This window comes from Manacus vitellinus, unplaced genomic scaffold (assembly GCF_001715985.3).
Source record: "Manacus vitellinus isolate BGI_N305 unplaced genomic scaffold, ASM171598v3 scaffold_44_pilon, whole genome shotgun sequence".
In the NCBI taxonomy this organism is placed as follows: Eukaryota; Metazoa; Chordata; class Aves; order Passeriformes; family Pipridae; genus Manacus; species Manacus vitellinus.
This window is the reverse complement of record NW_021940565.1, coordinates 1667462-1683763: the sequence shown is the minus strand read 5'-3', so window position 1 is coordinate 1683763 and position 16302 is coordinate 1667462. Positions and strand designations below refer to the sequence as shown.

General features: G+C 54.7%; 1 protein-coding gene across 1 annotated transcript in view; it reads right to left on the bottom strand.

The window, feature by feature from the left end:
• Positions 1-11751: 11751 nt before the first annotated feature.
• Positions 11752-16302, bottom strand: part of CACNA1E (calcium voltage-gated channel subunit alpha1 E) — a 109762-nt gene continuing 105211 nt past the window's right edge. The window contains 7 exon segments of the mRNA XM_029962219.1: positions 11752-11771; positions 14633-14717; positions 14720-14731; positions 14734-14766; positions 14768-15088; positions 15090-15176; positions 16081-16271. Of these exon segments, the coding sequence (XP_029818079.1) occupies positions 11752-11771; positions 14633-14717; positions 14720-14731; positions 14734-14766; positions 14768-15088; positions 15090-15176; positions 16081-16271 (749 nt within the window).

Here is a 16302-nt window from a genome sequence, read left to right as displayed (position 1 = left end):
TCAACCCCACCAAATCCAGGATTTTCTTGTTCTCCTGGCAAAGCGTGATGCCTCAGGAGGAGATAAAAGCATGGATGAAATTAGATTCTCTCCTGTTCGCCTTTAATCAGTTCTCTGAGAAAACGGGCTATGTAGGAAATTGTTGCAAACACTTAATTATTTCCTTAGCTTTCCAGAGAAAGGAAAGAGTTTCAAGACAGGTAGGGCAGGGAAAAAAAGAAAGAAGTGGGAAGAAGATGGAGCATCCACAGCTTCTCTGGACAACCTGTGACAGTGTCTCACCGCCCTCACAGGAAAGAATTTCTTCAGATTATCTAATCTAACCCTGCCCTCTATCAATGTGAAGCCATTTCCCCTTGTCCTGTCACTCCATGCCCTTGTTAAAGTTCCCTGTCCAGCTCTTTTGGAGCCCCTTGAGGCACTGGAAGGCAGTCTAAGGTCTTCCCAGAGCCTTCTCTTCTTCAGGCTGAACAACCCCAACTATTTGAGCCTGTCTTCATAGGAGAGGTGCTCCCACCCTCTGAGCATCTTTGTGGCACTCCAAAGATGGATTTTACTGCCACACTTGGTTGCATGGAGTCTCTCACACATGTACTGGGCTAATCCATGAACGAAGGTGGAGCTGCCTCCTAACAGTCCATCCCCGGAGAGAAGTGGCCATTTTTACAGAACAGGGATATATGACTGGCAAAGAAATGTCTCAGCTAAAGAAATCCATGGATTCACAAGAAGAAAACAACAGCAGTCTGGTGAGGGACACTGGCTTTGCTCCACAGGGAGAGGCACCGTTTGGGGGCAAATGAACCTTCTCCTCGAAGAGCAGCAATGACTCAGCTCCACCAGCCGGGAAAAACCACCAGACAGAGCCAGGCACTTTCTCAGCACGGGAAAACCCTGCTGGGGAGGGGGCAGGAGGCGGCTGCCGCTCGTATCCAGCCTCTGCGAGGCACACGGGGAAGAGAAGCCAAGCATCCTGCTGCGCCTCCCATCCGGTGGGTCAGCCTTTGGTGTCGCAGCACCAACCCTCTCCTGGCCACCCTGGAGCCCTTGATGTCACTTTGATGCCACTGCTCCTGACAGACGGAGTGGTAGTCAGGGTAAGCCCAAGTGCTACTGCTGCCCTCCGACAAGTGTGTTCACAGGCACACACCACCCACGGAAAGGGAGGACAGTGGCATGGCAGCTTTTCCCAACAGGGCTGGGAAATCGAAATGTGAGCAAGATTATCTGGTACCATCTTAGCTGGGCACACGGAGGAATCATCTGGCTTTTACATTCCTGCAGAACATGAGATGCTCTCCGCTGGCAGGGCCTTCCAGCTGCCTCTGCATAGCCTCTGCTTAAAAAGGAAAAAAAATTCATCCACCCTTGGCTCCGTTTGCAGGATCAGTGCCCGAGCAGGCACACAGCAACAGATACCTGCAGAGTGACAGAGCATTGCTGCAGAACGGCGAGGACAAGCCACGCTGCACATCCCCGCAGGCTTACGATGCCCACACAGGACAGTGGTGGCATCACAGGGAGCAGAGCAGAAACTCAGGCCACTTGGTCCTCCAGACAGCAGGTGGTATTCCCAGGGGATGAGAGCCAGGATCCTGGTTCATCTATCCATGACAGTCCTAGCACTCAGCAGACACATGAGGACAGCTGGGAGTGCAGCAGAGCGAAGGGAAGAAGGAGCAGCTTTCATTTAAGAAACACAGACATTGTGTTTGCTTGAATGGTTCAGCTGAAGTGTCCAAAGCCCAGTAGGACCCACAGCTGGATGAGCAGGCTGTCAGCAAGCTCTGTGACTCAGCCCAGAGAGCTCCTCTTCCTGACTCAGCGATGAAAGATCCATCAGGGTTCCCATGGGAGAGGCACTTATGAGACACTCGTGTTTGTGACTGCTGCTGGAGACCTGCGAAAATGCCAGAATCCCTTTGTACAGGGGATCCTTGTGCCCTGCTGCTCCATGAAGCCCCTGCTGAGCGAGCTCCTACAGCCACTGCAGCCTTGTTGAGCATCCTGAGTCACCTTTTTCAGCCTCAGAGCCATTACCATGGAGCCTCTTCTGCTGACAAACTTCTGCGTGACTTTCTGACTGGGCATCCCGAGACTGTGACACCCCAGATCTCACCAAGTCACAGAGCACAGGCTGATCGCTGGGTGCACTCAGATTATCTGCGGGAAGATTTTTAGATTCCGTCAAAATCTCTGCGGCCCTGCTGCGCCCCAAGAAGCATCGCCCCAGCCAACACGAGGCACCGGCAGCCAAGCAGGCATGCAAGCAGCCAGTCTGCAGGGAGCCAGCCCTGTGCCAGGCGAGCTCAATCTGTGGTGGGCAGGCAAGGCAGGCAACCACTGCCTGCATGGCAAGTGAGCTGCCTGCAAGCATCTGCTCTCACCAAAGACACGCTGCTCTCTGCACCGCTGAGACCTCGTGCCATCGGGCAACTCGTGCCCAGAGCCAGAGCTGGGATGCTCAGGACTCAATAACCACCTCTAGTAAAGTCTCCTTCTTCCATCAGTGAAGCTATTTGTGCCACCATAAAGCAGGATTTGCTTCTTCCACCCCGAGCTGACACATTTCAGGGAGCAAAGGCTGTCTCCTCCTGTGCGCCCAGATGGCATCGTCCCCAGGAGCCCCATCCCCACTGAGAGGCAGGCTGTTACTGCAGCACACAGCACCAGCGAGCCCAGGGCTTCTTGACAGCCTCAGAGCAGCACTGAGAGAGTTTTTGGTGCAAGAGTGACAGCACCTTGCAGATATCTCACATTCCATCCCTGGAAATGTTCAAGGCCAGGTTGGATAGAGCTTGGAGCAACCTGGTCTAATGGAAGGTGTGCCTGCCCATGGCAGGGGGGTTGGAACGAGATGATCTTTAAGGTCTGTTTCAACCTAAACCGTTCTGTGATCTGTCACCATGACCACATGAGCATCACAGCTCTATGAATGAAAGTGAAGGAGCAGCTGTTAGGCTGCAGCTCCCTCCTTTTAGTTTCTCTAGGAGCAGTTCATCCTCACATTCCTGGGGACTCTGTTTCTTAGGATGTGTCTGCATGGCTCACCACCAGCCCTGCTGCTCTCTCCCCTCCCGTTTGATTTTGCCCTCCCTTCCTTCTTACACCCATCACCCATGTTGTTGCACAGTGACATTTAATCCTGTGTTGCAGCCCATTCAACCAGGCACCGAAGAAGTCAAGCCAAGCTGAGGTTTGGATTTATAGACCAAAACCCACTAAAAAAATCCCTCCAGCTGGTCCACTCCCCCATTCCCAATCCACTTCTTGCAACCATCACTGCTGAGATAACACCAGGAGAGCTATTGAGTCTGACAGCTGCCCAGACTGCCCCAGTATAACAGCGACATAGAAACTCATGGCCATTTAGTGCATCCACTGCTGAGTACACCACAGGACCCAGGGTTCTGCCAGAGCCCTGGAAATGCAAATTAAAACATGGCTGTTCGAGGGAGAATTTGCTATTCCCATGTCCTAAAGAGAGATAAATTTCACGGAGCCACATTTCACATCTGTCCCCACATGCCACAGCATCAGGCACAAAGCACAGGAATAGACATGAGATAAAATTCCAGCTGCATCTTGAAATAAATCTGACTGCAGTTTTACCACTCACCTCTCAGCTGTCCCCTTGGTCCTGCTGTCGCCTCTCCCACTTCTCCGACTGCCAGGAGGGGTGATGGACACTGCCAGGGTGTGACCCTGTTCAGAGCAAATCCTTTCTCTGGGGGAGCAGGAGAAAATGGTGAGGACCAGGGGAAGCTGAGAGGGAGTAGGATGCCAAGGAGGGTCCCCCTGGCAAAAAGCAGCTCTCCCTCCTCTCCACAGCACATCTTGTCAGTGACCCATGGCACTGACACCGGGGTGGGGAGGTTGGTGGCTTGGCCAGCAGCATTACTACATGACCTCTTGGCTTTACGACATCAGGACAAGGCTCCATGACATAGGACCAGGCAACATCAGGCCTGTGCAGTCCAGGCACCTCATGGGAACATCACTGCCATCCTCTGTGCCTGTCTTCATGAGGATGCCAACAGCCTGTGGCTTGGCTTTCTCTCCAGCAGGACCCAGCCTGCAGGTGCCGGGTCTCGCTCCTGCATTTCTGTGCACACGGGAGCCCTGGCTTTGCTCTGGGCTTCTGGAGGTTCTTATGATCTACAGAGAAACGGGAATTTATGGACAAACACAAACACTAAATAAGCTCCCTCTGCCAAAGCTCCTGCTTTATATTCAAGCTCTCATGACAGGCGTTTGTCAGGAACAGAGGATACAGCGTTCTCCGTCTGCAGCATGTCTCCGTATGGCAGCGCTAGCAAAATCAACTTGTTCTACTCAGGGCTGTGAAATTCAGCCTGGGAGGTCTGTCTAGTCCTCCTGACCTCCAATTTCCCAGCTAAAATAAGTTTTTGTTGCTGGGAGAAGAGCCAGACTCCCTCCCAGCACTGCTGGAGCCTCTCTCCTGCCCCAGCCTGTGGGACAGCATCCTCCCACCTCCCTTGTGCCTGCAGTGGTGCACAGGAGTGACAGAGCCACCCCCCTTCACTGTGAGCCAAGGGAAGGGGCAGAATATGGAAAAAAAGCCTGATTTCTTGGCCTGATTCAGTCAGGAGATGATTGTCAAACACTACTTACCCACTTCCTTCCCAGACTGAAACCTGACCTGTTCTCATGGCTTGTAATAACATCTCCGAGTTAATTCACTGGAGTCATTTGTGTGCCAAAATAAGGCTTAACCTCTTCCCCTTGGCACAGAGGCTGGTCTGAGGGGCAGGTGAGAGCCCTGGGGGCAATGGGGGCAGCAGCTCAGCCCCACCAAGCACAGCCCTGACTGAAAGCCTCCTGATCCCCAACCCAGCAGAGCAAAAAAGGGTTGCTGCAGGGAGAAACTGTAAGAAACATGATTAAAGCACTTAGCAAACACCACCTCCTGCCAAGACCAGAGGAGCAATGCCCAACCCAGTAGGAACTGTTATTCTCAGCCCTGTGATCTCATGCCTCAGTTTCCCCACCTGTAAGCAGGACTGGACTCAGGGACAGTGGAAGCCTTGTGCTGGCCTAAGGACAGCAGTAACCAGCTACAACTCCCCCAGGAGAAGGGCAGGGAGATCCCCTCAGCCTCCTCACTGCTATTTCAGAGGTGGCTTATAGGCCACACCTGGGCACTGCAGTAAGCCCACCCTGCTCAGGTGGGGATGGGCATCTGAGCTTGGAGCTGGCACCAAGTCCTCAGCTGAGCATCTCACAGGAATCCCAGGGAAATGCTTGATGCCAGCAGCTCTACCTCCAAAGGATCAGGGTCTGGGAACAGCTAACCCCAGCAGGGGCTGCAGATTTTATCCACAAAATCTCCTTCCACTGTTTCCTGCAGCACATTTGCTTTGGCTGAACGTTTCTAAGGGGTCCCTCCAGCACAGGGCGGGGGGAAAGACAGAGGTTCTGAGGGCAGCAGCAGTTTTACAGCCAGAGGTGACAAGGCAAAAGGCCTTTTCCCTGAGAGCTGCTGGGCTCTCCAGCACCCAGGGAGGCTTTCCTGACGGGATGCTCCCGGGCACAGTGCGGAGGAAGGCCGGCCTTGCTCAGAAACATCCCACCGGGTGTGTTTAAACACCCACCAGCCTCTCACAGACAGCGGGAAGGAGCCGACTGTGTAAAACATCAAATCGCTGTCGTTAGCACAGGCTGAAAAACCCGCTCGAGGAGCTAATGCAGGGGGAAAAAGGAGCTAAGACAAGGAGAGAGTGGTGGCACATGTGACTGATAATCCCATCTGCCCGTTTCTCTCTCAGTCATAGGTCTTCATCCCTGCTGGCGCCGCTGAGATGTTGCAGGCGCGGAAGAGCAGGGTGGGAATATTTCCCTCTTCCCAAATCAACACCGGGCAAAGCAGGGATTTGCCAACATTCGTCACAAAAATGCCCCCAAGAAGCAAAGAGGAGCGGGTGGGCTTTTTCTGCTTGATCTGCACCCTTCCTTGCTCTCCTTCCCTGCTGCCTGACCCACTGGAACATCTTCCATCCCTAAGTGATCACTGAGACCTGGGGGTGAGGATGTTTGTCCTTGCAGAGGGGTGATCCATCCTCCGTGGGACATGTATGGCTGGAGACACCAGGCATGTGGGGACCACAGCAAAGCCCCTGTTCCCAGAGCTGGTGTGGATAGCCCAGGCTGTGGGTGGCAGACTGGCTGTGACCCAAGGCTGTGTCCTTGAGAGGATGCAAGGATTCATGGCTTGTCCCGTTGCCTCCCCCCCATCACACCCTCTCTGCTCTCACTTCTGCTGCAGAAAGCAGCTGTAGCTATTCCTGCTGGGAGGTGTAAGACGAGGCTTTGCCAAGGGGCAGGGGAGGCTTTGCTAATTCACAGCTCCTTCGCACAGCTCACGCTGGTTTCCTAATGTGCTCCTGGCTGTTAAGGAGGTGAGACTTGCTGATACAGCACAATATCACATGCTGGAGGAAGAAGGGCTCAAGCTGGGACAGGTCCTTAAAAAATTATGGCTGTGTAAATGGGGTCCACCTTTTGATCAGTGAGAAGAACCAAAAAAAAAAAGCTTGATTGCACTTTTTTCCCCCCTAGAGTAAACTAGCAATGAAATAAAGATATTTGCAGGCCCCTGTCAACACTTCAGAGACCAATGGAGTGGGCAGCTGGGAGTTGTTGCTCTGGCTGATGGTCCTGCACACTCCACCCCTTGCCCAGAGGACCCAGAGATGTGACACTGTTGTCCAAAGCCCAGATACCATAGGATTAACCTTTGATGGGAAATATAACCTCGGATTTATTTTCTTCTCTGCTCTTCCCCTTTTGGAAAGTGGAAAAAAAACCCCCTCACATCATTCACGATGGCCATGATGTAGATCTGTGAAAATCAATCTGAAAATCACATCATCTATGGCAGATTGCTCCATAAATTGACTGAGTCCCAGGGGAGCATGTGTGGGAGGGAGAGAGAGACTAGCTTAGGCCTGGCTTTACAAAAGAGCTATCCATTCTTAAACCTTATCCACAATCCCCTCTCCCTTGCACCCCAAGCATCACCACCACCTCTGCTGAAGTCTGCTGGAACAGCCTGCAAGGTGTGTTGCACCCACGCCAGGGTCTCTACAGCAGCTCCCTCGTGCATTGAAACGCTGCAGAGACACCCAGCTCAGCCCTGCCATGGCTTTGGGCTGAGCACATCAGGTGATTTTGGGTGATCTTGGCTGCAAATTGCCACTACTGGGTTTCTACCCACTCGCCCAGCTCCCCCAGCACCCGACTGCCCGCTGCCAGGGACACCTGGAGAGCCCTGTTTTGGGGAGAGGGTGATATCAGCTGGGGAAGGAGAGCAATTAACACTTTTGGCATTCATTTAGAAGCCAGAATTGTGTTGATCTGTTGTGTTTTTTTTTTTAATTATCCACACAGAAATAGCAAAAGCAAATGAACAGTGGGCTCTTTCCTGCTCAGTGGCATTTAACCAGGAAATGGGATTGTGGGTACCGAGACAAGACAAGACCATGGGAAAGGCAGAGGTGAGACCAGCCCTGCCCATCCTCTTCCTCCCTGCTGCCTGTTAAAGCTGAAGGTGACACTAAACAGCTCCCAAGAACCTTGTGGGAGACATCATGTACCAGCTGGCTCTCCCGTGCACTTGTAGGGACCAGTTTCCAGGGAAGTCCATGGCATTTCACCTGCTCGACAGACTCCTTGCTCGTGGAGTCTGACAAATACAGCCAGTGTAGATGTGCAGCACTACATCACTGAGCAGGGCAGATCATTGTCAAGAGACATAAATAAATGAAAAGAAATAAAAATAGAGGTGCCGAGCCAGGCCAGGATGTTCCAGCCCTTCAGGGAGGACAACCCTTGCGAGTACATCCCACTGACTTTGAAAGCCACGCTGGTTCTGGAAAGGAGTGGAGGTTGCATGTGCTTGTTTGTCAGGGTGATGCTCACCTGTGGGGTGATGCTCACCCATGGAGGGATGCTGACCTATGGGGGAATGCTCACCCATGGGGGGGATGCTCACTCGGGGAACTGCCGGTGCTGCCAGCCTGTGAGCCAGCAGCTCCACGTGGCTCCCAGCATGAGTAAGCACCAGCCCCACTTCAGAGCCCACACACATCCTTGGCACTGTGAAAACGTGCTTGTAAGTGCCACTGGAGGAACGAAAGGGAAGGAGGGGGATGAGAGCCACCCCAGCATTTCCCCTCTGAGCCATCAGCTGTGCCCCCTATCAGGAACAAATCCCTGCCCGCTCATCCTTGAACGTATGGATTTTAAACACCTCACTGGGACTGAAAAAAGGAAGACAAAAGGTTTCATTCTTTCAAGACCCTGTCCCCTCCTGTTGTCCTTTCCACCCCCACAGGACTTGAGTTTGACTCCAGCATCTTCACATCCAAGTTTCCCTTGTTTTGTCAGAGGAGTGAGCATGGTCATCACCAGGCATTTGACTGAGGGTGTGTTTGAGTCCCAAGGACCAGAGCCTGACTTCTCTTGCAAACTCCCAGAGGTGGACAATTGCTGACATCCTGCCCAGAAAGCCTTTAGGGAAGAGCCAGTGCCCACAGAGCTACAGATACACCCACTGCCACGGGCCTCCATTTGGCATTGCAAGAGGAAAGCAGGGCAGAGACAGAGAGAAAAAAATCTAATAAGATGAGGCTTCTTCCCAGGAAGGGTCTTTTCCCAGGAAAAAGAGCCAGGTTATGGGGGGATGATCTGCAGCAGTCCCAGAAAAAGGACTATTCACATCCTCCAGGTACCTGGATGCAAGACAAGCCATACACAACATTCTCTGCAATGCTGGTACCGAGGGGAGGGACTGCTTCCACATCCTGGGAGCCCATGAGCTGCCTGGGCAGCTCTGCCTGGGACCTGGGGCTGGAAGGGTCCTGGAGCACCCAGGGTGAGGTGAGGGGAGCACACACAGGCCAGGCTTTTGGGTTTCTAGTGAACCTGTCCCCCACAGCTCTGCAAGCGCCGGCGAGGAGGAGCAGCCCCAGCACTTCTGGCAGCCACACACCAGCAGCATCTGTTTCTGGGGTACTTTTGTTCCCAATTTATCCCCTGTCTCCTGGAGCTATTATAAGCAGGTACAATCTGCATTGCCATTGTTATTCAGATGATGTACAGATAATTTTAACCTTTCTGTTCCATTTGTCAAGGGGCTTTTTTTAGCCTCTGCGCCTGCCAGGCAGTGCTGGCTCTCCGGCAGCGGAGGCTCCCCATTTTGCAGCATCAGTTTCCCTTGCTAGGGTGAAGCTCTGTCTCTCTGCACTGCTCATGGGCATCTTCATAGCCCCAGATATTTTGAGGGTTTGGGGGAAATGAGGTGGTTAAGCACTCAGCTAGCTACATCCATCACTCTTCCTGGTACCAACCTCCCCAAGCAGGGCTCCATGTGATGTCCATCAGAAACACCTGCATACTCCATCCTGCTTTCAAAGCCTTTGGAGTAGCTCATACTGAAGACAATCACTTCAAAGAATGTCAATGCAGGACTCATGGCTCGCACAGGAGGAGGTCCTCTACTCAAACTGCTTCCAGCACCAGTGCAAAGCCCTCATCACCACCCCACAGAGCCTTTCCTACAGTCAGGAGTGCAGAACATTTTCTTGGCTATAAAGTGGGAACTTACTTCCCAGCCTGAAAAAATGCTGGGCTGTCACTGCATCCATCGCCTCAGGAAGTGCTCTCAAAGCTGGGCCATCTCCTGGAACTGTACACTTCCCACTGAAAACATGCTTTTCATCACTTCATGAGCCAAAGAACTGAAAACTAAGCCTGTCAGCATTTGGGTTTCTGGTGACCCAATAGACAGAATAGAAAAAAGGGAAAGATGCACAAAGCAAAGAGCAAGACAAAGCCAATTCTTACAGGTCATGACATTTGGGCTTAGTCCAAGTTGGCACCCCACAGAGAGAGACTGCAGCACATGGGAAACACACAGGATAAAGCTCATCTCAAAGTGGTCCAGACAAACAAGGCGACTGCTTTCAGCCTTCCCTGAGCTCTGTTTGGCACCCTCCTGTCACTGGGAAGAAAAGGAGTCCTGTTGAAAAGCCATAAACCATCCCTGTCACCTTCGCTCAGCCTGGAGGCTGCCACAGGCTGCTGCCTCACCTCTGACTGCCTGAGAACTTTCTGTGCTTTAAACAGCTCTGCAAAAAAGAAATATAAAACATGATTTCAGCATCTTTGCTTGACAACTCACCCATGAGCTTTGGACCAGGCAACAGCATCAGCATCCACTTGACGTCTCCTGGGCGCAGGCGTGGAGAGTTTGAATTCCCCAAGCTGTTTGAATTCCCCAAAGCAGCGGATCCCAGCAGGGTTTCCAAGCCCTCAGTTTCCAGGCTGATGGTCCCTTGCATTTCTTCAGCAATAAAATATCATCATGATGCTCTTGGCTTCCCCTGGAGGTTTGCTGTGGTGCCGGTGTTCACAGCTCCTCAAGCTCCTGGTCTTGGACCCCCAAGATGCCCAGTGCCCCCCAGCTGGCATGTCTGGAAGCAGCCAGGCACAAGCCACAGCTCCCCCAGGATACCAACCCTTCTCAAACATCCTCCCTGCTTCTCTTCTTCACAGCTCCCCACCCTCCTTGGGGACACAGGGATGCCCACGCTGGGTAACACCCCATCCCATGTTGATGGGACTGCCAGCACAGGCTGTGTGCCACCCCTTCCCTGCCTTGGGGACTTTTTGCAGAGGTTCATCATCTCACCCAGAGTCCCCATGACCCCACCAGCATGGGGGGGGGGTGCCAATGAGACAGGGGCTGCAGTGGTTCTTTACAACAAGGTTTTATTTTTCTTTCCTTTTGACAAAAAACATTGAAGTTGTACATTGTTTTCAATTGGTTCAGTTCCCTGTTTGGGTCCGAACGAGCATGTTATGTTACAACATCCCACCCCCGAGCCTGGGAGTGAAGGCAGAGCATCTCCCACCCACCCTCCCACAGCCCCAGGAGCCACCAGCCCCACACCTGGGGGGCTCTGCTGTCTGAGGCCTCGTGGCAGAACAGGAGGATGGTGCTGGGACAACCAGCCTGGAAGGGACAGCAGGGCCCTGTGCTCATCTCCCCACAAACCCACCACAATCTCCACCCAGGAGCTTTGCAGGGCTTTGAGTCCAGTCCCAGCACCAAACTGGGAACCAGTTGCATGCTACTGGTGAACTCCTGCCTGGGCAGGGGCATGTCCTATGCACGGAGAGGTTGAAATACATCCCCTGCTTCTCATCCTCCCTCCCATGGTCAAGCATGGCCAGCAGCCGCAGAAGGCGAGGGCATTGGCAGGTCCTTGGTGTCCAGGAGGAGAAGGGAATGTCCAGAAAGCCACAGATAAGAGATTGTACCACAGCAAAGCGAGTCCAGAGCCTTGGAAAGCAAGGCACAGGCTGCAATGGCACCTTGGGGCCGGTTTTCCTTCCCCCTCAGCACAGTCCTTTCCGTGGTTCTCCTGGGGGTTGTTTTTGGTTTCAGAGACATGTTTTGGAGGTGCCACCTTGTCCTCGTGGGTCCCTGCCTGTCCTCCCACCATGGGAGCAGGACTGTGGCTGGTTCAGGAGACACAGAAGCAGGGCATTTTTGGGGCCCTTTCAGGGTAAAAAGGGGCTCTGTTTTGTTTCACACAGTTTTTGTACGCTAGTTAAACGCGGGGCTGACATGCCAAGAAGTTCAGGTTTGGACACTGCAGCCCAGTGCCACCAGGGGTTGTGCCCCAGCCTGTACCACCACTGTAGAGCATCACCACACACTGCTCACCGGCCCCACTCCGGGGCTGAGGAAAGAAAAACGCTCAAAGCCTGAAATCCGTATGAAACGTGCCCCCGCTTTGAGAGCATCACTCCCTTCCTCCCACCCGCCAGGCACAGACACAAAAAGCCGCCTCCTCCCCTCCCCGCGGGCTGTTACTCAGAGCCCGGTGCATTGTCAGACACCTTTCTGCATTTAGAAGGAGACGATACCACCACCTATATTTAGAGCAGGTACGGCATCGCCTCCCCCGGCCCTCGGCACCACCACGGCCCCGGTCCCGGATCCCACGTAATCCCACACTGCCCGTCAGACCCGGCTCCCCCAAATGCCGGCACAGGGAGCAATGCTCCCACAGCTTCAGGCTGAAGCCACGAACTGCTCAGGGATGGCTGGAAGGGGACAGGTGATGCCTACGCCCCCAGCCAGCACCAGGGACCTTCCCCACAGCTGAATGGGGCATGGTTTGTCCCCAAATGCCAAGATGGGGGAATGCAGGATCTGAGCCACAGGAATGGAAAGGGCTTCCTGGGGAATTTTTTGATCCTTTGGCAGGTGGTAGTGTCTGTTTGGGAAGCACAGGGTGAGCAGGGACAGCAGAGGTGCCACCCACTAGCAGGGACCAACGGAGGCAGGAGCAGCTTTGGGCCCCATAAGCAAACCTTCAGTGCACAGAGGGCAGTTTGACCACTAGAAGGAAGGATTTTGGTCCATGCCCAAGCCCTGGAGTAGGCAGCCTTTGGAAGTGATGGGACTTGCTTCTCACAAAGCAGAGCTCCATCAGAGGAGCTCACAAAGCAATCAGGGCAGGGACTGATCTGCACATGCAGGAGGGGGGCACTTTGTGCCCATAGCATCTTTCAGTCAGGAGAAGACATGAGTTATCCAGGACCAAAGCAAACCTTGGCCAGAGCCACTGCTCTACGGAAGAACAGCCCCAAGGACTCACACCACAACAACCTGCAGCACAGCACAGCCATGGGCAGGAGGAAGGGCAGGACCAGGGCTGCACTGCCTCCCCCTGCCCATCTCCACAAACACGGTCACGCCTGATCCAAACGCACTGACCAGACCCTGGCCCACAGAGCAAGCCCTTCCTGAGGCTCCAAAGGCACAGCACCCTCTGGATCCCCAGGACCATGCTCAGGCTGACGAGAGACACAACTCATAGCAGAAACACGCCACTGATCACCACGAGGCCACCAGCACCTCCCCGGGCTGGCAGGCACAGCATCGCACCCACAGCCGAGGGTGTGCATGGATCCTCAAGAGCTGACAGCACGTAATTATCAGCTAAGTTAATGACCAACACTGGAAGGTGGCCAAGGTGGCCCTGTTCTGCATTTTCAGTGTTTGCAGGAGGGGTGAGCCACCCTGCTCACCCCCCAGGCCATGCTCCTCTCTCAAAGTTCCACCAGCTCTCAGACACCCACCTGCTCCGGCACTGGGGCCATGGGGTTTGCAAACCCAGCCCCCTCATGTGGCAGCCCCTCTCTCCAAAGGAGGTGCTAGGCCCCAGGAACGGGCAGGAGCCATGGCTGCAGGGGAAACTGAGGCAGGGGTGGTGCCAAAGTCGGGCTCCTCTCCCAGAAGGACAGATCTTAAGGCACCATCATGCATGCACACCATCTTCACTCCCCTGCAGACATGGATATCTTCTTTCCCTGGGAAAACACAGCAAAGAGGCCTCTGAGAGGTTTGCTGTCACCATCTTGGCAGCGCTGGTGCCAAGCGAGCTGTACCCCCAGGAACAACCCCATCCTCATCCCTTGGGCATCCCACTCCTGCAGGCACTGCCGGCAGCTGAGCTGCCCAAGGACCCTTTGCCACAGCCATCTCTAATGGAGAAAATGCAATTCCCACCACTGGAAGTGCCAGGAGCAGGGTGACATTCCCAACGCTCTGCTACAGAGATGGGTGCACAGCAGCCCCCTGGGGAGGCTTGGTCCTGCCCCCACCAAAGGGGGTGCAGGCAGCAAAAGCCCCAGGGGGCTCCCCAGCATTGTCAGGTGACTTAAACAAATCCATGTATGTGTATATCTTTATATATACAGCATATAAATATATATACACACACACCCACCCGTATATACACACACAGGCACACCTAGAGTTCTCCGTATATAAATAAATATATGTCGGTGGGAGACAGTATACATTCGGTAGCACTGAGCCCCCCTGCCCCAGTACAAACCAGTTGGCTTCAGTTTTGCCCCCACTGGCAGACAGAGTTGCTCTGGTCTGTCTGGTGCACTCTTATCCCCTGCACCTCGCCATCACACCTTGCCCCTTTTCCCGGCAGGCTGAGACCCCCAGGGAGGGTAATTCAAAGCCACAGCAGCACAAGCCCAAGCAACAGAGCAAAGGGGGCCCCTGGTACCCCCTTGCTGGGGCTCTCTGGCCTTGGGGAGCAGAAAACCATCAGGATGAGCCTTCCCGGGGGTCCCACTCGGGGCAGGGAGCTGGGCTGCGGCTGGGGGGGTTCCCCCTTGCCCCCCAGCGCGCACACCCGGCCGGGTCACTCCACCGCCCATTAAATGCTTCTCTGTGCAGAAAAAAAAGTGATAGTAATAAATGAAACTCGACAGATTTTAATTTTTTTTTTTTTGCACAAAGACTTTTTTTTCTTTTTTCTCCTTTTTTTTTTTTTTTTATCCCCCCTCCGTCCGGTCGTTTTGATTTTCTCCTTTGTTTTTTGTTTTTTTTTTTTTTCCCCCCTGCCATTTGGTTTTCGGTTTAAGTTATTCCAAGGCGGTGGCTTAAAGATGCAATTGCATGTGGGAGAGGGGGGGGTGGGTGGCGAGGGCGGCGGGGCTAGGTGGGGGGGCAAGAGGGGAAGGGTTTGGGCAGCCGAGATGGGGTGCGGGGGGCGCAGCTTCTTAGCACTTGTCGCTTCCTCGGTTGGTTCGCTGAGCCACGTCGAATGCTGGCCCCGGCACATCACGCCCTGCCCTGCCCCTCGCCTCCGCCGTGCCGGTAGTGCCCGTAGTGGGCATCTGCCAGCTGTGCCGCAGCGGCGCGCGCCGAGCCGATGGTGTTTGGAGCGGCGAGGCTGGTGGCGACGGCCGCCTCGAAGGTGAGCGTCTCCTCCTCACCGCAGTCTGAGGCGTGCGAGTCGTCGTGCAGGGCCAGGTAGGGCTCCGAGATGTAGCGCTGCGGGGTGGACTGCCGGCTCTGCTTCCCCGCCGGGGAGCTGGAAGACTCGGTCAGGCCGGCCGTGTTGGGATCCAGGGTGGAGGAGAGGAGCGGGGAGCCCCCCTCGCTCTCCTCGGCGGGCGGCGAGGCGTCCCCGGCGTGCCGGAGCATGGAGGCGTAGGACAGGAGGGGACGCGGCTTGGGGGGCAACGCGCGGGAAGCTGGCGGCGCCTCGCCGGGGGGTGCTGGTGTCCGAGATGGAGGGGATGGAGCTTTCGCTCAGGGAGCCCATTCCCTGCAACGCACCGAGACGCGCCGGGGAATACAGAGGATACAGAGGCAACAGGCAGCACCGTGCACACATTTCCCCCCACACCACCCCCCCCGAGCCTGGGCTTCCCGTATAATCCTCCCTCTCGGATGGGGGCCCCCGCTGTGCCTTTGCCTGCCCCATCCCTGCCTCGGGATCTGCTCCAGGGATGAGGATGACGCCTGCTGAGGGCAAACCTCATCGGGGGTCTGCAGCTTCCTCACAAGGGGCAGGCACCAATCTCTGACCAGAGACAGGACCGGAGGGAACAGCTTTAAGGTGTGTCAGGGGAGATTTAGGTTGGGTATTAGGAAATGGTTCTTCCCCAAGAAGGTGGCTGGACACTGGAATAGGCTCCCCAAGGAAGTGCTCACAGTACCAAGCCTGACAGAGCTCAAGAAGCATTTGGACAATGCTCTCAGCACATGGTGGGACTCCATGGCCAGGAGTTGGACTCAATGATCCTTGTGGGTCCCTTCCAACTCAGGATATTCTATGATTCTATGCTCTTGGTGGTTAAAAGCAAAAAGCACCCACAGACCCACTGCAGGAAGAGCTGACGGCTCGCCAGCTGCTGCATCTCTGTGGGCTTCAAGCTGACTCAAGCACTGGCAGCTCCAGGCTTGTGTAGCTGGGACACCTTGACCTTGGCAGGGAGCGGATGCCATAGCAGTGAGAGGACCAGTGTGAGATCCACCCCTCTTCCCAAATGCTCTGCAGGGTGCCCGAGCAGCCCCAACCTGCTCAGCTCACAGGGGACACGGAGATGCCACCACGAGGAGGACAGACAGTGCAGAGCTCCCACAGTGAAGGGCTTGTCTTCCCAGTTTTGGCTAGGAGCTTTTTTTTATGCTTCCCTTTGTGCTTAGGGATGGGTTTTGTCACTCACCTGCCTGCTGGGCGTCTGTGACCTGCCCTCGCTGGGTGACCGGGACTCGCGCCGCCGCTCTGGCGACTCGTCCTGTGCCTGGGGACTCCTCTCCTCGGAGTTGCAGCGGGAGATGTCGGGGGACAGCAAGTGCTTGCGCTCTTTGGATCGGCCCCGCTCCCTGCCCGAGCGGTGCCCCTCGGACCGGTGGCCTGCGGGACATCCACATCAGTCCACACCATC